The 23,534-nt window shown below is 42.9% G+C and overlaps 1 protein-coding gene across 3 annotated transcripts in view; it reads left to right on the forward strand.

Annotated features, from left to right (window-relative positions):
* The first annotated feature begins 596 nt into the window (after positions 1–596).
* The window catches only part of CASP10 (caspase 10), a 36,830-nt gene continuing 13,892 nt past the window's right edge, over positions 597–23,534 (forward strand). Inside the window, exons 1-8 of one of the 3 annotated variants that reach the window (XM_054479084.2) lie at positions 597–774; positions 2,301–2,371; positions 3,231–3,584; positions 5,127–5,220; positions 10,385–10,520; positions 13,228–13,334; positions 21,156–21,195; positions 23,300–23,391. In XM_054479084.2, the coding sequence (XP_054335059.1) occupies positions 2,370–2,371; positions 3,231–3,584; positions 5,127–5,220; positions 10,385–10,520; positions 13,228–13,334; positions 21,156–21,195; positions 23,300–23,391 (825 nt within the window). In that variant the 5' untranslated portion in view covers positions 597–774; positions 2,301–2,369. Of the gene's footprint in view, positions 775–2,300; positions 2,372–3,230; positions 3,585–5,126; positions 5,221–10,384; positions 10,521–13,227; positions 13,335–20,485; positions 20,603–21,155; positions 21,196–23,299; positions 23,392–23,534 lie in introns of those variants that run through there. The other 2 variants (XM_054479086.2, XM_054479088.1) reach the window with 2 other exon arrangements.

A 23,534-nucleotide genomic window follows, 5' to 3' on the forward strand; every position in this document is an offset into this window, starting at 1 on the left:
AGTTCGAGACCAGCCTGGCCAACATGGTGAAACCCCGTCTCTACTAAAAATACAAAAAATTAGCCGGGCGTGGTGGTGTATGCTTGTAATCCCAGCTACTCGGGAGGTTGAGGCAGGAGAATCACCTGAACACAGGAGGCAGAGGTTGCGGTGAGTGGAGATCGCTCCATTGCACTCCAGCCTGGGTGAGAGAGCAAGACTCCAACTCAAAAAAAAAAAAAGTTATTTGTTTATTTGCATGTGGACATAAGAAGGGGTTAACATGGCCGACAACTATTTCATGAGCTTTTTGGCTTTATTTGAAAAGTGAAGTGTGGGGAAGGAGATGGTTAGGAAAATAGATGTTTGCCTTTTTGACTTACCAAGGAAACGGAGATCCAAAGGAAACCCTGGAGCACTTCATGGCTTCCACGGGTTCATTTCTAGGAAGCCTTTGCTTTACCTGGGGAAACCCCATGCTCTACAGTGACAAAGTTGTAAATTAGCCTTTAGGAGACGCTGTTTGTCAAAGTTATCTTAACCCTGGAAAAGGGGAGGGAAAAAGGCAGATAAGCAGTGACGACATCAGCAGGAAGTTAATATCAGGCTACCCAATCCTGAAGATTCAGTTTTCACTTAAACAACCAGCAAGTCTTGAAGTCTCTTCCCAAGCAAATGGGAGCTTCTTTGGACCTTGGAGCACGCAGAGGATTCTACTTTCTTTAAAACTTTGTTTTCAGGCAATTTCCCTGAGAACCGTTTACCTCCAGAGGATTGGTGGAGCTTGATCTGAAGGTATGTAATTAACAACCCTTCTTACCCCAGAGTCTCATGCTTGGATCTTTTCCTTTGCTTCATGGCTTCATGTTGTAGAAACTTGCAAAAACTTGTCAGCAATGGCACAATTTTTTCTTAGATTTCTTTGTCATGCCTAGGAAAACAAAAGTTAAAAAATCCGGAAGCCTCCAACATAGCCTTTTACCGGGGCAGAAATATGTTAGCTCACAGAGACAAAGTTTGGTAGACTCACTAAAACTAGAGATCAGAATTGTCAAGAAACCACAAGGCAAATGTGAGATGCGGTAGAATAGAAAGGTGTCTCCAATAAACCACTCATTTGACCTCAGGGCTAGTAGCAGGGAAGATCCCCTGGATTATCACATTAAAAATCACATTTTTTGTTTCTTTTAACACTAGAAGTAATGTGTATGCTCACATATGCATAAAATTTGAGAAATTCAATTGGAAGCCCAGAAGGAAATTTGTATTATCTGTAGTTACATCACCTCGATATAACCACTGTTTGTTATGGAGGTTTTGATTTTTGCTATGTCTTCCTTCCTTCCTTCCTTCATTTATTTATTTATTTATTTATTTATTTATTTGAGATGGAGTCTCGCTATTTCACCCTCCAGCACTCAGGCTGGAGGTGCAGTGGCACAATCTTGGCTTACTGCAACTTCCGCCTCCCAGGTTCAAGCAGTCCTCCCATCTCAGCTTCCTATGGAGCTGGGACCGCAGGCATACACCACCAAGCCCAGCTAATTTTTTCATTTTTTGTAGAGACGGGGTTTCACCGTGTTGCCTAGGCTTGTCCCGGATTCCTGGCCTCAAGTGATCCACCCGCCTCGGTCTCCTGAAGTGCTTCTCTGATTATAATGAAATTTAGTATATAGAATACCATAGTTTATAGACTAGTCAGATGGAAACATTGACTCATGTAACTTTTATCTTCCTTTGCTGATTTGAGCAACTCTTGTCTAAAACCACCCTTTCCTTCTGAGGTCTAGGAGGTTTTTTTTTGTTGTTTTGTTTTGTTTTTGAGGCAGGGTCTCGCTCTGTCACCCAGGGTGGAGTGCAGTGGCACAATCATGGCTCACTGGAACCTCCATCCCCGGGGCTCAAATGATCCTTCTGCTTCAGCCCTCTGAGTAGTTGGGACCACAGGTGTGCACCACCGTTCCTGGCTAATTTTTGTATTTTTTGTAGAGATGGGGTTTTACCACGTTGCCCAGTCTGGTCTTGAACTCCTGGCCTCAAGTGATCCACCCGCCTTGGCTTCCCAAAGTGCTGGGATTATAGGCGTAAGCCATGACACCCCACCTGTTCCTTTCTTTGTAAAGTATTTTCTTGTTTCTAAAAATAGCCAAGTTCTGCATAATGACTACATACCTCAAGTACTTATAGAATAAATAATATTACAATGAAAATTTTATCACTGCATTGCTCCTCTGATTATGATGAAATTTAGTATGGAGAATAGCGTAGTTTATAAACTGATCAGATGGAAACACTGACTCATGTAATTTGTTTTTTTTTAGTGAAAACAAGTTTATTAGAGAAGTAAAGAAACAAAAGAATGGCTACTCCACAGACAGAACAGCCGACTCATGTAATTTTTAACTTCCTACACTGATTTGAGCAACTCTTGTCTAAAACCACCCTTTCCTCCTGAGGTCTAGGATATTTTATTTATTTATTTTTTCTTTTTGAAACAGGGTGTCACTCTGTCACCCAGGGTGAAGTGCAGTGGCGTGATCATGGCTCACTGCAACCTCTGCTCCCCAGGCTCAAATGATCCTTCTACCTCGGCCTTTTGAGTAGCTGGGACCACAGGCATGTGCCACCATGCCCTGATAATTTTTTATATTTTTAGTAGAGACCAGGTCTCGCCATGTTGCTCAGGCTTGAGGTCTAGGATTATGCCTTCCCTTTCTGTAAGATAAAGGCCTGCCCTCTTACAGGTAGCAGCCTGAAGTTAAGATGTAACACATATACCTCATGGTACCTCGCTGTCTTTGGGTTGATAGATCATAAGGATAACCCTGCCTCCCCCAGATTGCTTTGTGTCTAAAACTTAAAGCATAGATCCAAGTGCTATTTCTGCCACATGCTGGAAATGAATGTAAGGGCTCCAATCAGGCTACCAGGCTTGAGACAAATTGTGCTGTGTCCCTCCATCTTAACTTTCTCTCTCTGGGAACATTTTGATTTGGGAGAAATCAAGGTGAATGGAGTTCCAATATAAGCACCCTCCAAGTTTCCTAAAAAGTAACTTGCAAGTGTTGGGGAAAAGTTTTCTGGGCTGTTGGTTTTTGAAGTAGCCTCGCAGTAATTTTTATTTTTCAGCACTTCTAGGAAAGTCTAATGCCCAGAACGGAGGAGGCTGTGGTGAGGGGAGGGCCTGGGAAGTCAGAGGGCCATATGTCCTCACTATCTAATGCCCTGCCCCACCTCTCTGTCCCTTTCAGGCTGGCCATGAAATCTCAAGGTCAACATTGGTGTTCCAGTTCAGATAAAAACTGTAAAGTGAGCTTTCGTGAGAAGCTTCTGATTATTGATTCAAACCTGGGGGTCCAAGATGTGGAGAACCTCAAGTTTCTCTGCGTAGGATTGGTCCCCAACAAGAAGCTGGAGAAGTCCAGCTCAGCCTCGGATGTTTTTGAACATCTCTTGGCAGAGGATCTGCTGAGTGAGGAAGACCCTTTCTTCCTGGCGGAACTCCTCTATATAATACGGCAGAAGAAGCTGCTGCAGCACCTCAACTATACCAAAGAGGAAGTGGAGGGACTGCTGCCCACCCGACAAAGGGTCTCTCTGTTTAGGTGAGGACGGGTCTGTGGTGGAGATGGGAGGATCTCCCATCTAGTGTTCATTCTGGCTATTGGGCTTTGAAAGGAAGATGCAGTTAAGATCTTTTGGTTATCTACCTCCTTGGATGATAAACCGGGAGATTCTAAATCTCCTTCTCAGCCTCTGATGCTAATGAGATGAGAGTTGGGAGGTCAGCAAAGCTTCAAGACCAAGCTCTGGGCCCAGAGGTGGCTTCCCTTTGTTTTGCTTCTCACTAGCAGTGAAGCCCACCTCAGTGTGGCAGAGCCCGTGTTTTCCCTGCTTACCTGCTGCCACACACGCAGATCTTCTCCCTCCTGGAATCCACTAGTCTGTCTACCTGTTTCCCGGGGTCTTGAGAAGAGAGTAATGCATACTTGGAGTGAAATAAGCAAGAAGAAAAAAGAGACATGTTTCTGGGGTAGGGAGGGATGTCATTTATGCCATGTCTAGTTATAGAAATTTCTATATTTTTGGGTGGAAATCCAGAAAGGTAAAAATAGGCATTTTGCCCAAAGAGGTAAAATTTAGGCGTTGGTCTTATCATAGATGACAGCGTTTTATTTTTATTTTGAGACAGAGTCTCGCTCTGTCACTCAGGCTGGAGTGAAGTGGCACCATCTCGGCTCACTGCAACCTCCGCTTCCTGGGTTTGAGCGATTCTCCTGCCTCAGCCTCCTGAGTAGCTGGGACTACAGGCACCCACCACCACACCTGGCTAATTTTTGTATTTTTAGTAGAGGCCGGGTTTAGCCTCAAGTGATCCACACACCTCGACCTCCCAAACTGCTGGGATTACAGGTGTGAGCCACTGTGCCAGGCTGATGACAGTGTTTAAAATTGTTCCTGACATAGAGTCCACATCAGAGAACCTCACGAAGAGGAGCCTTTGGAGGGTGTTTTATGTGCGATTAGGACACATTAAGCCTTAGCGGTGGAACTGGCTCCCAGAACCTGAGTTGCCCTTGAGTCAGTGGAAGGAATGATGAATTCCAGAAATCCATATTTCCATTCTGTTGGCTAAACATCTGAGGGACAGTCTCTGACACATAGGGGTGTTAGTATGTGGATGAAATCCTCACTGTTTCTGGTTGTGGATTTTATCTCGAAGCTGGGATAGTTTTCTTCCCTTTTCAATATACAACCGACTGTAACTTGGCTGGCCTGGGGTCCTCTCTACCAAGGGCCTGTAAAGTAAGCCTGAATTTCTAGATGGAGTCAGGAGATGGGAGGGCATGTCAGAATTGTGTTTTATGCCTTTTTTTTTTTAATATGTCTTCTTAGTGTGGTGAAAAACAGCACTAGACTTGGAGTCAGAAGGCCTGCTTCTACCACTTACTGTGTTATCTTTATTTAAAACAAGTCACTTAGAAACTGAAAGTGTTCATTTTTTGAACTTATAAATGGGATTAATAATTGTCTACACATAGAGTTGATCATTCAAATGACTGAAAACATTTATGAAAGCACTTGATTGATTATGGTGTCCTCCACAAGTGTAAGGTTTTATTTGTCATTTTGGGTGTGTGTCTTAGAAACCTGCTCTACGAACTGTCAGAAGGCATTGACTCAGAGAACTTAAAGGACATGATCTTCCTTCTGAAAGACTCGCTTCCCAAAACCGAAATGGTGAGTGGGTCATACAGAATGGGTCTGTGTGAGCACTGTCTTAATCAATGATTAGAAAGATGCTGGAAAGAGTTTTTAGGGAGATGTATTTTTTGTGGGAGACAGTATCATACAATGGTTAGGAACATTGGCTTTGGTGCTGGATGAGCCTAGATTCTGGTCCTGATTCTAATTCTAAACCCGTGCTGTGAGGCCAGTGATTGAACTTTTCTGAGTCTCTATTTTCTTAGATGTAAAATTGTGGGCAATCGTATAACTTCCTTCTAGGACTGTTGGGAGAATTAGCTGAAATAATGTTCATGAAGCATTAGCATGAGGCCAATATTTGGTATAGCATGCAGTAAATGCTCACTTCTGTTGGAATCTGCTGTGTTTTTTGTTTGTTTTTTGTTTTTTTTTTGAGACGAAGTCTTGCTTTGTCGCCCAGGCTGGAGTGCAGCAGCACGATCTCAGCTCACTGCAACCTCCGCCTCCTGGGTTCAAGCCATTCTCATGCCTCAGCCTCCCTAGTAGCTGGAATTACAGGCATGCACCACCACACCCAGCTAATTTTTGTATTTTTAGTAGAGACAGGGTTTCACCATGTTGGCCAGGCTGGTCTAGAACTCCTGACTCTAAGTGATCTGCCTGCCTTGGCCTCCCAAAGTGTTGGGATTACAGGTGTGAGCCACCGTGCCTGGCCTTGTCCAGTTTTTTCTTTCAAGTGCCTTTTAATCTATAGGTTAGATTTCCTCTCTGCCCCCAAATCTCTTTCTTTTTCTTAAAATGTATCTGTTGAAGAATCTCTGGGCAGTTGGCCTGTGGAGTTTCTCACAGGCTGGGTTTTGCTGATTGCACACTCGTGGTGCAGTTTGGCATGTTCCTCTGTCCTCTGCATTTCCTGCAGACTGGCAGCTGAATCCAGAGGCTTCATCAGACTCAGGTCAGATCCATTTGGCAAGACTATAGGTAGTCTTGTTTTTTCATCAGGAGGTACCTGATTTTTCTCTCTGAGTTTCTTTGATATTAGCAACTATTGATGTTCAACCATTTTCTATATTGAATTTTGAGGGGTTGCAAAAATGGAGATATTAGATTTTTTTTTTTTTTTTTATATGGAGTCTCATTCTTGTCACCCAGGCTGGAGTGCAATGGCACGATCTCAGCTCACTACAACTTCTGCCTCCTGGGTTCAAGTGATTCTCCTGCCTCAGCCTCCCAAGTAGCTGGGATTACAGGAGCCTGCCACTACACCCGGCTGACTTTTTGTATTTTTAGTAGAGATGGGGTTTCACCATATTGGCTAGGCTGGTCTGGAACTCCTGACTTTAGGTGATCCACCCGCCTCGGCCTCCCAAAGTGCTGGGATTACAAGTGTGAGCCACTGCACCTGGTCACATATTAGAATTCTATCATTTCGTTTTCCCTTCATCCATTATTTGGTTACCCAGTGATACAGCTTATATGTAAATCCTTGATTCTTTTCTTTTAGTTTCTAGTTTTTTTTTTTTTTTTGAGATGGTGTCTCACTTGGTCACCCAGGCTGGAGTTCAGTGGTGTGATCTTGGCTCACTGCAACCTCTGCCTCCCAGGTTCAGGTGATTCTCCTGCCTCAGCCTCCTGAATATCTGGGATTAGAAGCATGCACCACCATGCCTGTCTAATTTTTGTATTTTTAGTAGAGACGGGGTTTCATTTGGCCAGGCTGGTCTCAAATTCTTGACCTCAAGTGATCTACCTGCCTCAGCCTCCCAAAGTGCTGGGGATTACAGGCGTGAACCACTGTGCTCTGCCTAGTTATCCAGTTTTTAAGTTAATTGGTTTCTTATCATTCTCCAAAGGTGACCCATTACAAAATATATATAAATTTAAACTCATGGATTTAAACATATGTGAGGTGTTTCAATCTATTGCAATTATTATCCTTACTGAAGTCCAAACTGAGGCTGGGCATGGTGGCTCATGCCTGTAATCCCAGCACTTTGGGAGTCTGAGGTGGACAGGTCACTTGAGCCTCAGGAGTTTGAGACTAGACTGGGCAACATGACAAAACCTGGTCTCTACAAAAAATACAAAAATTAGCTGGGCATGGTGGCGTGCACCTGTAGTCCCAGATCCTCAGGAGGCTGACATGGGAGGCTCACTTGAGCCCAGAGAAGTCAAGGCTGCAGTGAGCAATGGCTGTGCCATTGCACTCCAGCCTGGGCAACAGAGTGAGACCCTGTCTCAAAAAAAAGTTCAATTGTCCCATTTTTTCCCAGGGGATGCATCTTCAGTTTGGTTCCTAAGTCATTTTGACATGACTTAGTCTTTGATGGCTTCTTTACTATCTGGCAAAAATATCCCAAGTTCATCTTGTATATTTTCTGCCCAGTCCTGGAATCTCTCATTTCTCCCAAAAGCCCTGGCTTCTTTTAATGAGAGATGTCATTTCAAGACCACAAACTCGATGCTGGCATGCTCATTGCTTTTGAGTAAATATATATACACACACTACATATATACACATATGTATACAAACACACACACACACACACACACACGACCTAAATGTTCAGTAATTCTTGGAGAATTTTAAAAATCAGGTGATTTTGTTTTAGGGAATACTTTTTTATAAAACATTGTAAGGATCTTCTGCTTTTGCCGTAAAATTTCGGTGCCCACATTTGCAGTGGTACAAAGCAATTACCTGCTCAAATGGTAGCATTATACCTTAAATGTAGAATTTCTCAAAGTCAGAGGCGATTCCTGTAGTTTGACAAGCGCTCCAGGTGGTTTTGATAACATTCTCTCCCAAGTCGGGGCATCTGGTCACAAATTTTCCAGTGTCTAGGTTTATACATAAAACGAGACCACTTTTTATTGTTATACCCCATCCTATGTTAGGGACTCTCTGAACAATATGAGGTGGGGGGTGAGGGATGAGAGAAAGGTTGTTTGTTAAAGCAATCTCTGATATTTGAAACACTGAGTGTTAGTTTTCAAACAAGAAAAGCTGGAAAACTTTTTTTTTTTTTCCACTTTTGCTTGCACAGGTTCTAGAACTCTACTTGAAGGCACCTGTGGCTACCGAATTATTATTATTATTATTATTTTTAGACAGAGTTTCACTCTTGTTGCCCAGTCTGGAGTGCAATGGTGCCATCTTGGCTCACTGCAACCTCCGCCTCCTGGGTTCAAGTGATCCTCCTGCCTCAGCCTCCTGAGTAGCTGGGATTACAGGCGCCCGCCACCGCACCCAGCTAATTTTTGTATTTTTAGTAGAGGTGGGGTTTCACCATGTTGGCCAGGCTGGTCTTGAACTCTTGACCTCAGGTGATCCACCTGCCTCAGACTCCCAAAGTGTTGGGATTACAGGTGTGACCCACTGTGCCTGGCCAGAATTATTTTTATGGTCAGAAGCATTCCAAACATTTTCCCCTCTACTAAAATAGCTTTTAAATGATCAAATGCACATGTTCATGTGGCCAAATGATCTTGTTTTTCTCAGTACAACAGTAAAAGGAAACGTAACTATGCTTAGCTGTGGCATGGAATTGTGATATTACCAGGTCAAATTCAGGAAAACCATATTTCCTCTTTGGATTCCAAATGATCTCAGCTTTTTTTTTGTTGGGGGCAGAGTGGGGAGATCTCATTCTTCATGTCAGAATTATGGCTGAGTTACACACCTCAGATAATCCAGGTTGATCTGTATTGGATTTTGCAATCAGACCAGCCTTTGGAAGCGTGTAAAGGACAGTCTCTAAGCAACACAGATGTTTCCACACCAGGGCTCAGTGAGGCTGCATTATCTGCAACTGCAATTGCAAAAGACCTTATCACAGAAATAAATTACTTACCCGCCATTGGAAAAGGGCCTGAACACCCCTCAGCCAAAACGGAAAGGTTCTAAATTCTTACGGTCTCTCTGGGGAAACACAAATAACCTTGCCTTTGAGGGGCATTCTGGGCTTTTCTCTTTGATAGCTTTCATAGAAATGTAAGCAGTATAGCTGGCCTACACATATCCTGAGAGATCTCACAACTGTCAGGAAATCCGTTCTCAGCACAGCAATCAGCATAGAACATTGAGTCTAAAGGAAACCACACCTGAACTTACTCTTTAACAAAAAAGCAAAAAAAGAGCTTTCAGATGTTTGCTGCTAGTATTTACCAGAGTGGTGTTAAACTAATGTCCAGGTTCCATTAAAGTATGTGCGTGTGTATGTGTGTGATGTACTAAACATCTAATAAACTTTTAGAAAGTATAATGAATTTCCATAATTGCTTCTGGAATCACATCTTAGCCCTTTATTCCTCCTGGTAGGATGCTGTCAAGACATGAGTTTCTGGCCTGGCAGGGTGGCTCATGCCTGTAATCCCAGCACTTTGGGAGGTCGAGACAAGCAGATCACCTGAGGTCAGGAGTTTGAGACCAGCCTGGCCAACATGGTGAAACCCGTCTCTGTTAAAAATACAAAAATTAGCTGGATGTGGTGTCATCAGCCTGTAACTCAGGAGGCTGAGGCAGGAGAATGGCTTGAATGGAGGTGGAGGTTGCAGTGAGCCGAGATTGCACTACTGCACTCTAGCCTGGGAGACAGAGTGAGAGACTCCGTCTCAAAATAATAATAATAATAATACTAGCCGAATTGTGATTTTTTGTTTCAGAAAATTCTTTTTCTTTTAAAATACCAAATATAAAATTCTTTAGAAACATTTTCCCCTCATTTCTTTGGTGTCCCTCTTTTGCTGGCTTCCTAATCAGTATCATTTAAAGCTGTGACTTAGAGTTCAGTGGTTAATAACATAGACTTTGGCATCAGATTGTACCAGCTCTGCCATTAATTAGCTTTGTGACCTTGAGCAAGTTACTGGAATTTCTTTGTGCCTCAATTATTTCATTTTTAAAATGGGGATTATAACAGTATCTACTTATTCAGTTGTTGTGCTGTTAATATACAGCAAGCACTGTCCCTGTTGCATAGAGTTATATATATATTTGGTATCTGGTATTAATATAGATTGTATACAGATTTGCTTGGTAATGCCTCTTCCCCTACATTCCTGAGCAACTTGAGGGCAGATGCTGTTATATCTTATTTATCAGTGCAAAACCTAGTGCCTACTGGCCATGCAGGTAACATTTGAGTGAGTGGATAATCAATAGGCAAGTAAATGTAATCTATTGATTCTCTTGTAGACCTCCCTAAGTTTCCTGGCATTTCTAGAGAAACAAGGTAAAATAGATGAAGATAATCTGACATGCCTGGAGGACCTCTGCAAAACGGTTGTACCTAAACTTTTGAGAAACATAGAGAAATACAAAAGAGAGAAAGGTAAGTAGCTTGTGATTGCTAACTTGGACCAGACCAGGGAAATTCTTAAACCAATTGGCCATGCATAATGTTTTGTTTATTTGTTTTGTTTTGTTTTGAGGCAGAGTCTCACTCACTCTGTCACCCAGTCTGGAATGCAGTGGTGTGATCTTGGCTCACTGAAACCTCTGCCTCCTGGGTTCAAGTGATTCTTCTGCCTCAACCTCCCTAGTAGCTGGGATTACAGGAGCCTGCCACCACGCCTGGCTAATTTTTGTATTTTTAGTAGAGACAGGGTTTCACCATGTTGGCGAGGCTGGTCTCGAACTCCTGACCTCAAGTGATCCACCCACCTCGGCCTTTCAAAATGCTGGGATTATAGGTGTGAGCCACCATGCCTGGCCCGTGCATGATGTTTACTCATCATTCTGATAATATTCTGCTAGGAAAGCCAGGAATCTTCCCCTTTGTTCATTCAACACATATTGGTTGAGTTCATATTTTGTACCAGGCACTGTTTTAGAAGTTGGGGATATAGCAAAGTACAGGGCAAAGCTCCTGCCCTCTTGCAACTTATATTCCAGTGCAGGGAAGTAGTTTTAGACAAGTGTCTTTTTCTGATTCTAATATGGGAGTGAGAGTATAGGGAATTGTTTTAAATGAAATAACATGAAAAAGAAGGCAGGATAGCATGGGGTGAGAGTGGCGTCTATAGAGTCGGATTGCCAGGCTCCGCTTACTAGTGGTGCAGTGGTACTTTTTTGGCTTTTCTATGTCTCACTTTCCCTATCTGTAAAGTGGGCGTAACAATTGTACCTACCTCCTAGGTTTTTGTGAGGACTGAATGAGATAATTTCTGTAAAATGCATGTCTGGCATGGAGTACGCATTCTATACATGTGGCTATTATGGCTCTCTCAGAGAGAAAAGTCATGAAGACTTCACATTCTCAGAAACTACTATCAAAGAAGAACTTTATTTTCTTGAGTGTGTGTGTGTGTGTGTGTGTGTGTGTGTTTAAGTCTGTCTGATAAAGGTAGTTCTGCTGTGATATTTTATACAGGTAGAAGCACAGGGCAAAAGTCAAACCTGGCTGCCTTACCACGTGTCAATACAATAAATATCTGTGTTTTTCTGAGTTCATTTCTCCACTGTTAAACAAGCGGTATACATAAAAACTCATGAGTGTATTCATGAAACTTTTATGCCACACCCTTAATTTAGTTCAGTGAGTGACTCTAGTGTGCAAATTTCTTGGTTGAAAATGAAACTAGCTAAGAGGAAACGTCTCTCTAAGAATTTGGTTAACACAGAATGAGTTGAGGAGCAAAATATACTGTTGTCAAATTGATAAAATCTCAAACAATAAAATGATGAATAAATGCATAATTTAAGTTATGAAGAATAAAAACAGTTCTTTCTATCATCAAATTATCAAATGAGAAATAAAAAGCAGAAGGTTGATATGGAAAGAATATTTGAAATCCTCACATGAGCTCTGAGTTTTTTTCTAAACACATTGTCATTTTTCTGTAATGTCGTATCCCATATAAAGTAAACATAGGGCAAGTGGTCATATTATTCTGGATATTTAAATTCTAAAGAAGACACACTAGTTTCTATGTAGTTGATTACATTTGCCTCAGTGAGTCTTGAAGACTGAGCTTTGTTTTTTTTATTTTTATTTTTTGAGATGGAGTCTTGCTCTGTCGCCCAGGCTGGAGTGCAGTAGTGTGATCTCGGCTCACTGCAAGCTCTGCCTCCCAGGTTCACACCATTCTCCTGCCTCAGCCTCCCAAGTAGCTGGGACTACAGGCGCCTGCCACCACGCTCGGCTAATTTTTGTATTTTTAGTAGAGATGGGGTTTCACCATGTTAGCCAGGATGGTCTCGATCTCCTGACCTCGTGATCCGCCTGCCTCAGCCTCCCAAAGTGCTGGGATTACAGGTGTGAGCCACTGCGCCCAGCTTGAGCTTTGTTATTTTTATTTTTATTTTTATTTGAGATGGAGTCTTGCCCTGTCGCCCAGGCTGGAGTGCAGTGGCATGATCTCGGCTCACTGAAACCTCCGCCTCCCAAGTTCAAGCAATTCTTCTGCCTCAGGCTCCTGAGTAGCTGGGATTACAGACGCCCGTCACCATGCCCAGCTAATTTTTGTATTTTTAGTAGAGATGTGGTTTCACCACATTGGCCAGGCTGGTCTCGAACTCTTGACCTCAAGTGATCTGTGCGGGGATTACAGGCGTGAGCCACTGCGCCTGGCCCAGGACTGAGCTTTATATCAGCAGAGTTCTAATTTTGATTTTTCTTTTCTACAACCTACCTGTGTGTGATCTCTTTTGGGTGTCAATGATTATTGATATTTTAATATTGACTTTCTTTAGTTCTAAGAGTTTGAGCCTAATTCTGATGTTAAGATGAAAGACTAAAGGACTAAAAAGAGTAGGTGTGCAGAGTTTAGACTTTTCTGTAAGTGTGTGTGATCCAAAGTCCAAGCTAGGATACTGGCTTTATTTAAGGACCACCTGGCTAACTTTCTAAGTTGTCTTGAGCCTTGGTGTTTGCTTCAGTATTTTTTTTTTTGAGACGGACTCTTACTCTGTCCCCAGGCTGCAGTGCAGTGGGGCAATCTTGGCTCACTGCAACCTCCGCCTCCTGGGTTCAAGCAATTCTCCTGCTACTAGTCAGAAGGTGATTTTTATTTTTCTGTCTGTGATTTTATTTTCAGCTGTCCAGATAGTGACACCTCCTATAGACAAGGAAGCCGAGTCGTATCAAGGAGAGGAAGAACTAGTTTCCCAAACAGACGTTAAGACATTCTTGGAAGCCTTACCGGTAGGTTCAGTGGTGTGCTTGTCAATGCTTAACAACCAGCTCCACCCTCCAACCCCACCCCCCCCACCCCCCGCCCCCAGCCCCGCTCCGCCAGGCCAACCCCCAAAAAAGAAAAAGAGAGAGAGGCCCCAGTTTGTACCATTTACTGTAAATGCTCTCACCATGGTAATTGCAAGTAAACAACATGATATCAACCAGAGTGCACATTTTCTGAAAATTTAGCAATTGGCTGACACTAGCTGACTAGTGAGAGCTAGTTAGTTTGAGTTCTCGCTAGTTAGGTTGAGCTGACTCCACACACCCCTGAGTTGCTCTGAAATGGTTCCTCTGTTCTTATCTGTGGGATGCAATTAGAGCCAGCTTTAGGGACATATAATCTATGGAGCACAGGGCACCTGATAGTAATTCCAGAGTTCAAGTACAGAGCTTTGTTTAATGCTCTGCTGTTACTGTTTTGAAATTCTTAATGTATTGAACAAGAGGTTTGCCAAGCATGTAGCTGGCCAACCCAGAGGGCAAGGGTTTCTGGTTTCTGCGGTGCTCAGCTCTGAAAGGATGGGTGGAAGGGGAAACGTTGGGAGAATTTGCAGTCTGTTCCTCACCATGTGATCATGATCCTTGGGAGATATGTGACAGTCTTCCCTGGGATTTGTGGTTCTTCCAGCATACTTGGGTAATTTCTTTGCCAACATCTGTCAGCATCAATGAAGTTAGCTTGGTCTGGGAAATTTTTTGTTTTTCTTTTCAACTGTGGTAAAATACACATAACAGAATTTACCATTTTAATCAATTTTAAGTATACAGTTCAGTAATGTTAAATACCTTCACATTGTTGTGCAGACATTACCACCATCCATCTCCAGAACTTTTTCATCTTCTTTTAGTAAAACTTTGTACCCATTAAACAATAACTTCTCATTTTCTCCTTCCCTCCAACCCCTGAAAACCACCATTCTACCTTCTCTCTCTATAAATTTGACTTTTCAGGGTACCTCATATAAGTAGAACCATACAATATTTGTTCTTTTGTGACTAGCTTATTTCACTTAGTGTAAAGTCTTCAGGGTTCATCCAAGTTGTAGCATATCTCAGAACTTCCTTCCTTTTTAAAGGCTGAATAATATTCCACTGTGTGTATATAAAGTAAGTCCTCACTTAAAAGGTTGATAGATTTTTGGAAACTGACTTTAAGTGATAGCATACTGTATAATGTATTTATTTTTATTAAAAAATTTTTTTTGTAGAGATAGGGTTTCGCTATGTTGCCCAGGCTGGTCTCAAATTCTTGGGCTCGAGCAATCCTCCCGCCTTATCCTCCCAAAGTGCTGAGATTACAGCCATGTGCCACCACACCCAGCCACATACCATATAATGAAACCAATTTTACCATAGGCTAATTGATATAAACAAGAGTTGGCCAGGCATGATGGCCCACACCTCCAATCCCAGCACTTTGAGAGGCCAAGGCAGGCGGCTTACTTGAGGCCAGGAGTTCGAGACCAGCCTGACCAACATAGCGAAACCCCATCTCTACTAAAAATACAAAAATTAGCTGGGCGTGGTGGTGCATGCCTATAATCCCAGCTACTTGGGAGGCTGAGGCACAAGAATAGCTTGAACCTGGGAGGTGGAGGTTGCAGTGAGCTGAGATTGCGTCACTGCACTCCAGCTGGGGCAACAGAGTGAGACCCTGTCTCAAAAAACGATAACAAAAAGCCCTAAGAGTTAAGTTTCTATAGCATACAGTTCGTTGTTTCACTTAAAGGCGGAGTTACCAAGAACCTACTGATGACTCTGAGTGAGGACTCACTGTATTACATTTTGTTGTCCACTCATCCATTGATGGACTCTTGGGCTGCTGCCACCTTTTGACTATTTTTAATAACGCTGCTATGAATGTTGGTGTAAAAATATCTCTTTGAGATGCTGCTTTCAATTCTTTTGGGTTTGTACCCATAAATGGAAATGGTGGATTATATAGTCATGCTATTTTCAATTTTTTGAGGAACCTTCATTCAATTTTCCACAGTGACTGTACCGTTTTGCATTTCCACCAACTGTGCACACATCCTCAGCAACACTTCCTCACCAAGACGTATTATTCTCTTTCATTTTTGATAGTAGGCATCCTAATGGAAGTGAGGTCTTATTTCCCTGTGGTTTTGATTTGCTTTCCTTAATGACTAGGGCTGTCGAGCATCTTCTCATGTGCTTTTTGGCCATTTGTATATCTTCTTTAGAGAAATGTCTGTCCAAGTCCTTTGTTCATTTTCTAATTCGGTTGTTAGTAGAAGTTTTATTTTTAATTCTTTTTTTTTTTTTGAGACGGAGTCTCACTCTGTCGCCCAGGCTGGAGTGCAGTGGCAGGGTCATGGCTCACTGCAACCTCTAACTCCCAGGTTCAAGCGATTCTCCTGCCTCAGCCTCCCAAGTAGGTGGGATTACAGACGCTCATCAACACACCTGGCTAATTTTTGTATTTTTTAATAGAGACAGGGTTTCACTATGTTGGCCAGGCTGATCTCGAACTCCTGACCTCAAGTGATCTGCCTACCTTGGCCTCCCAAAGTGCTGGGATTACAGGTGTGAGCCACCGTGCCCCTTTATTTTTTAATTCTTTTTTTTTTTTTTTTTTTTGAGACTGAGTCTTGCTCTGTCCCCCAGGCTGGAGTGCAATGGCTCAATCTCAGCTCACTGCAAGCTCCGCCTCCTGGGTTCACACCATTCTCCTGCCTCATCCTCCCAAGTAGCTGGGACCACAGGCGCCCGCCACCACGCCTGGCTAATTTTTTGTATTTTTAGTTGAGACAGGGTTTCACCGTGTTAGCCAGGATGGTCTCAATCTCCTGACCTCGTGAACCACCCACTTCGGTCTCCCAAAGTGCTAGGATTACAGGCGTGAGCCACTGCGCCCAGCCTATATTTTATTCTTAAAAATTCTTTTATGTCTTCTTTACTACTGTCATGGTCCGATATTTTTACAGTTACAATTTTTAGATTTAAAAATAATTTCAATTTTATAGAAAAGTTGCAAGAATGTGAATAATACAAAGAATACCTATGTACTGTTTTCCTAGATTTACCTACCTGTTGTTGATGTTTTTACCCCATTTGCTTTATTATTTTTGTGCATTTACTCACACTTGCTTTCTCTTTCTCCCTCTCTCTCCACACACACATAATTTTTTTCTGAACTTTTTGAGAGTAAGTTGCATACATCATGGCCTTTTACTCCTAAATATTTTGGTGTGTATTTCCTAATAATAAGGATATTCTTTTACAGAACTATAACACAATTATCAATGCCAGTAAAGTTATGTTAATATAATACTTTTATCAAATCAATGGTCCATATTCCAATTTTGTCTGTTGAAACCAATAATGTACTTGAGAGTTTTTAAACCATCTAGTACAAAATTCCACATAGGATCCTATATAAATACAACATAAGGCTGGGTATGGTGGCTCACACCTGTAATCCCAGCACTTTGGGAGGCCGAGGTGGGAGGACCACTTGAGGCCAGGAGTTCAAGGTGAGCCTGGGCAACATAGTGAGACCCTCTCTAAAAGAAAATAATAAAAATTAAAAATACAATATAATACAATACAATATTGTATTTAGTTGTCATGATCCTTTAGTCTCCTTTAATCTTTTTTTTTTTTTTTTTTGAAACTGAGTCTCACCCTGTCACCCAGGCTGAAGTACAGTGGCATGATCTTGGCTCACTATAACCTCCACCTCCCAGGTTAAAGCAATTCTTGTGACTCAGCCTCCCAAGTATCTGAGATTACAGGCATGCACCACCACGTTTGGCTAATTTTTGTATTTTTAGTAGAGATGGCGTTTCACCATGTTGGCCAGGCTGGTCTCGTACTCCTGACCTAAGTTATCTGCCTGCCTCAGCCTCCCAAAGTGCTGGGATTACAGGTGTGAGCCACCATGCCCGGCCTAGTCTCCTTTAATCTTGAACATTTCCACAACTTTTATGACATTTAATTTCCTCTTTTATGCCATTGAGACTTTTGAAGAATGCAGTCACTCCTCCCACCTTTCATTAAATAGAATTTTCCTTATCTTTGGTACATGTGGTGTTTCCTCATAATTAGATTCAAGCCGTACGTTCTGGCCAGAATATCACAGAAGTGATGTTGTGTCTTTCTCAGGGCATCCCATCTGGAAATACATCATGTCCATCTGCCCCCCTATTCGTGATGCTAATTTTGATTATTTGGTCAAGATATTTTCTGATATTATCACTCTGCAGTTAATTTTATATAGTTACTATTTTTTCCCCACACAATTAATAAGCAAGTGCTGGAGAGACATTTTAAGATTCTGTAAATATCCTGCTGTACATGAAAAGTTTCCCCCTAGATTGAGCGTCCGCTGATGATTCTTGTGTGATCCAGCATTTACTATGTTGGTTGTAAAACAATGCTTTTCTGACTCCAGTATTCTCTCCACATTTGTAAGTTGGCTCTCAGCATTCTACTATAAAGAAGGACCCTCCCTTCTCCCCAGGAAGGTGTTTTTGTTTTTTTAAATGAAGGAGACCGTGGAAACTCGCCAGATGACCTGTAGCTCCTGGAGCTTGGCAAAGGCTGGGCAAACGCCCACCTGAAGACCATGCAGGCAATCAGGACATGACACAGAGCCGGGAGAGGCCTGCTCTGCGGCTCTGCCCTGAACCTCATTCGGCAGGTGGAGGTATTTAGGCATTTGAGGGAATCTCAGCTTTGGGAGGCCACTTTGTAAGTGATCTTAAGAGATTAAGTACATCCTTAATTAAAAGAAATGGTAACACCTCCGCCTGCTTGCTGTGAGTTTATTCATTTGAATTCCCCATCTCCCCCAGTGGGAAATAACACAGAATTGCAATTATTTATAAAATCTTAAATTGGCTTCTTTTCTCTAGGAAAATAGCCCTTGATTCAATTAATTACAATCCTAGAAAAGCGCCTAGATATCTGATTGAGGTATTGAGGGAGAGAGGCTGCTCCCCTTGATTCTTTTACTGTAATCCAATTAAACCAACATTTATGGGCCAACTCCCTGGCCATGGGCACAGCTTTGTTTAGAGAGTTGCAAACCCATTCCCACCTCCTCACTCCCCCAGAAGCTCTTTATTATTTTATTTTATTTATTTGTTTTTTTGAGATGGAGTCTCACTCTGTCACCCAGGCTGGAATGCAATCTCGGCTCAATGCAACCTCAGCCTCCCGGGTTCAAATGATTCTCATGCCTCAGCTTCCCTAGTAGCTGGGATTACAGGCACCCGCCACCATGCCTGGCTAATTTTTTTTGTATTTTTAGTAGAGACAGGATTTCACCATGTTGACTTAAGGTGATCCATCCTCCTGAGTCTCCCAAAGTGCTGGGGTTACAGGCATGAGCTATTGTGCCTGGCCATCCCAGAAGCTCTTTAAAATGTGGTTTTCCAACACTGACATTTTAGGATTCCCTAATTCTAAGTTAAATTGTCTGCTAAATGTAACTCTTCCCACCCATTCTTTCAACTCGTTTTGTGCTCAGATACTGACATGCATGTAGAAACACACACACACACACACACACGATTCTGCTCATTGTCTTTGAGAAATTCAGTGGTCTCTAAAGGGGCACGGCTCAGCTGTGGCCTCTGAGGCACTGTGGTTCCGCTGACATGGGATGATAACTTGGCCACGGCCACATGCAGTAGGGGGATAGTTGTGGCAGTACTAGAAGTGCAGGGGGGACTGGGGCACAGCACCTCACGTGTTTTCACAGACTCTTAAGGTTGGAAGGTGTCTTAAAAGTTATCTGCGCAGCCCTTTCCCTCTCCATCAAGTGATGAATAAAATAAAACTTGGTGAAACATCTCATGTTTCTTAAGCACCTGAGGATTTTTTTTTAAATTTAAAAGAACACCGCCAATAATTGGGCTCAATGAGAAGGAACTCTCATTGAATTTTAAGCAACATCTCCTAATATGTTTAAAAATTAAATTGATTTTTTTCTCAGCCTCTTGCAACCTCAGCCTCCCAGGTCCAAGTGATTTTCCTGCCTCAGCCTCCCCAGTAGCTGGGATTACAGGCACATGCCACTGCACCCGGCAAATTTTTTGTATTTTTAGTAGAGATGGGGTTTCGCCCTGTTGGCCAGGCTGGTCTCGAACTCCTGACCTCAGGTGATCCACCTGCCTCGGCTCCCAAAGTGCTGGGATTACAGGCGTGAGCCACCGTACCCGGCCAAATCGACTGTTTTGAGTGTGGCATAAGGTTTTCTTAAGGAGAGGCATGTCTTTCTACGGAGGAGACCTAACACCTGCTTCTTTATAAGGCCTTATCAGACCCCTCTTGAAAACAATCAAAAGAAGTTGAAAGATGATTGAGTGTGGCCAGGGTGTGGGACTTTCACTCATTCATTCATTCATTCATTCATTCATTCCTCTCTGACATAGAGACTTGAGAGGTGTCAACAGAGGATGCAACATTCTCAGGAGAAGAAAGGCAGATTAGACCTTAAAGCTTTTTTCTAGTCCCTGTTCTGGCTGACTTTATCAGCCAAGGGAAGAACAAATCAAGGAAAGCCAGGGCCTGGAGGGGCTGGGCAGAGCCTGTTGCTGTGTCTGCATTGCCCCTAGTCCCAGAAGACTCACTCAACTGCTGGACAAAACCAGAAGGCAGTCTGGCCAGGCCCTTGTCTGCCACTTAGAAGAAATCTAGGATTCTACAGGAAGGGAACAGTGGCTTATGAAAAGAAAGGCAGGAAGCCTTTTGGAAAGTGAAGCTAAGCCTCCTTTGCATTTGTTCCCCACAGCTCTTCCCCAACACCTTGGTCAGGTCCCCTTGGGTGCTTTCTGCTGCAGGCTGACGGCTGACAGTCATGGGGGAAGGGGGTGATGGTGAATGGGGAGGAGGGTACAGAAAAGACAGGGTCTTAGACTTTGTTTTAATTTTGTATTTAATTATATAAAACATTAATGTATGCCCAAAGTAGTGCATCCTTGCCTCTCCTCCCTGCCTCGATTACCATTTTTATTTGTTTTTTGATTTATCTTATTACTTTTGAAAAAAATCCAACCTATATCTTCCCTTTATTACAAAAGAGGTAGTGTTCTGAAATACCATTTCATTTTGCTTTCTCCATATGACAACATCCCCTGGAGAAGGGTATAGAGGCTGTCCTTGGCATCTTACTCCACTATATGGACATACCACAGCTTTTTCAACCACTTCCTATTGGTGGACATTAGGCTATTTCCAGTCCTTAGTGCAAATAATGCTGCAATGAGTAAGTACCCTTGAGCATATGTCACACTGTATTTTTGCCAGTACGTCTTTGTGAACCTTCTCCTTTGGATGGAGAGAGTTGGTTCTGTTCCCATTTCCTGCCAATGAACTTGTCTTTTCTTTTCTTTTTTTTTTTTTTTTTGAGAGAGAGTCTTGCTTTGTCACCCAGGCTGGAGTGCAGTTGCGCAATCTCGGCCCACTGCAACCTCTGCCTCCCAAGTTCAAGTGATTCTCCTGCCTCAGCCTCCTGAGTAGCTGGGATTACTGGCGTGTGCTACCACACCCGGCTAATTTTTAAATTTTTAGTAGAGGTGGGGTTTCAGCATGTTGGTCAGGCTGGTCTCGAACTCCTGACCTCAGGTGATCCACCTGCCTCGGCCTCCCAAAGTGCTGGGATTACAGGCATGAGCCACCGCAACCGGTCCAATGACCTTTTCTATGAATGTGGATTTAGATATCTGTCCTTCCCTGCATCAAGTCTAGTTTTTGTTCCTCATCCTAACTGTGTGAATTTCCTATGTTTCATGCCCTCCTTTCTTTTTTTCTCAGCAGGAGGAGTCCTGGCAAAATAAGCATGCAGGGAGTAATGGTAGGTATTTCTAATATACTTTTTACAACTTAGATCAGTATGGCAGGGATAGACATATTTGATATATACCAAGGAATTCAAGGTGACTTGGAAGAGAAGCTTTATAAATAATGAATAATTCATTTTTTATTCCAATTCAAGGCAAGACATTGAATGCATGGATTGTACTAGGCTTTTCTATGGCAGTATGGAGAGGGCTGGGTGGTTTCTGCTCTGAATGCCTAGTATAGCAGATTCTAGGGACTGCAGGTGGCTGTTCTCCCCCTCCACCCTTCAGAATTGGGCCACCCTCTGTGCAGCAGAAACAGCCCCCAGCAGAATGTGCAGTAGTGACAGCAGAATGTGCAGTTTGGGCGCGTGTCCTCTATGGAGTGGTTCCAGATGTTGCTTCAGAGGGAGAGAAGAAGCAATAGGAGGGACTTGAGGATGGTGTGTTTAGTTCCCTGAATCCCTGCCCAGAAACCATAATCTTAGGAAAATATTCCAGAATCTGCCATCAGGTTAAACTGCTTATGAACAAACAGGATTTGGCGAAGTATTTCTGTGGTATGTAAAGTTTGTCACAGACCATTCCTCATTTTTTTTTTCTGGAAAATTATCCTTCAGAGTCCAAGACACACAGCTTTGCTAGCAATTTGTCTTTTTGCCTAACATGGAGGTTGTGTGCTATGATGTTGGTAACATTGACCAGGTGACCATTATTAAGCACTTGTCACGTACTAGGCACTGTTCAGAGAGATTCCAGGGATTATATCATTTAATCCTCCATTCACTGGAGGTAGGTAATACTGTTATTCTCACTAATGATGAAGAAACCGAGACCCATGAAATCTAGTGCTTTGCACTGCAGCTAAAAGGCACCGCAGCTAAAAAGAAGTGAAGCTGGGATTTGAACCCAGCAGTTTGATTCCAGAGCTTACTCTCCTAAGGCCAGGCTCTCCCACTGTCTATTTATGTGAGCTCAGGTGACTGCTTCACCCCTCTGAAGAATAAGGCAGTTTCTTTCAGCTTTACAATTCTGCAGTTCCAACATTTAGACGTGACTTCCTGTGGAGCGTTACTTTCTCCCATGGTGAGGAGGAATTTATAGGTGCTCTGAGCCACTGAAGCTTGGATCCCTTTTGCTGTGTTTTCTGGTCTGGGGAATATGGATGGACTTGCTCAGCCCGAGGACTGACCCTTAGCAGTAGTTAATAACTAACTCATGCCCCAGAGACAAGGACAGAGTTTGGTGGGTTCTACTACAAACTTCCTGTGAGTGGAAAAAGAAAACTGATGTTACATTTTCCTGTTAGTGCCATGTGACAAATAACGCATTGCTAACTTTCTCTCTGTGATAGAGTCTTTTCCAGAGGAAACAGGGAGTTGGCAGAAACACTTCAAAGCAGTGTGATCCTCAGTCGATGCCCAACTGGAACTTTCTTTTTCCCCTCTTTTTTCTTTTCTTTTTTTTTTTTTTTGTTTTGAGACAGGGCCTCACTCTGTTGCCTAGGCTGGAGTGCAGTGGTGTAATCACAGCTCACTGCAGCCTTGACCTCTCGGACTCAGGTGATCCTCCCACCTCAACGTCCCAGGAAGCTGGGACTACAGGCGTGTGTCACCATGCCCAGCTAATTTTTTGTATTTTTTTTTTCTAGAGATGGGGGTCTCACTAAGTTGTCCAGGCTGGTCTCGAACTCCTGGGCTCAAGCGATTGGCCCGTCTTGGCCTCCCAAAGTGCTGGGATTACAGGCATGAGCCACCACGCCCAGCCTCCCTCTTTTTTCTTCTCTAGGGAAGAGGTCCACCTAGCCTCTTTATATCCAGTGACATAAATGCTGACTCAACCCAACCATACTTGAGCTGGAACCCTTGAGCTGATCCATGGGATCTTAATTAATTCCCTACCCAATCCCTGCCAGTAGCATAGTTTCCAACCCAGACAAAGCAAAAAGGAATGTGAAGACACATCAGTCTCTCCCATCAGGAAGGGCATGGTGGCTGAATTTGTCTCAGGAGGGCCTTGAGAGAAGCATAATTCTCCAGAATTAGATGCGAAAATTATCCGTGAAGAAATCTAAATGCTTGGGGAAGATATTTGGAGTCTGAGTACCTCTCTTTCTAGGTAACAGAGCCACAAATGGTGCACCAAGCCTGGTCTCCAGGGGGATGCAAGGAGCATCTGCTAACACTCTAAACTCTGAAACCGGCACAAAGGTCTGGATGGTTTCTTTTTTTCCTTTTTTTAATAAAAAAATTTTTTTTCCAAATTTAATCAAAAGGACGGTTTCTTTAGGGGCTCTCTCCCTAGGGTCCGGCCTTCGATGATTTTAAGGGCTCCGAGCTGTTTGTTTCCGACT

This window comes from Pongo pygmaeus, chromosome 11 (genome assembly GCF_028885625.2).
Source record: "Pongo pygmaeus isolate AG05252 chromosome 11, NHGRI_mPonPyg2-v2.0_pri, whole genome shotgun sequence".
Classification (NCBI taxonomy): Eukaryota; Metazoa; Chordata; class Mammalia; order Primates; family Hominidae; genus Pongo; species Pongo pygmaeus.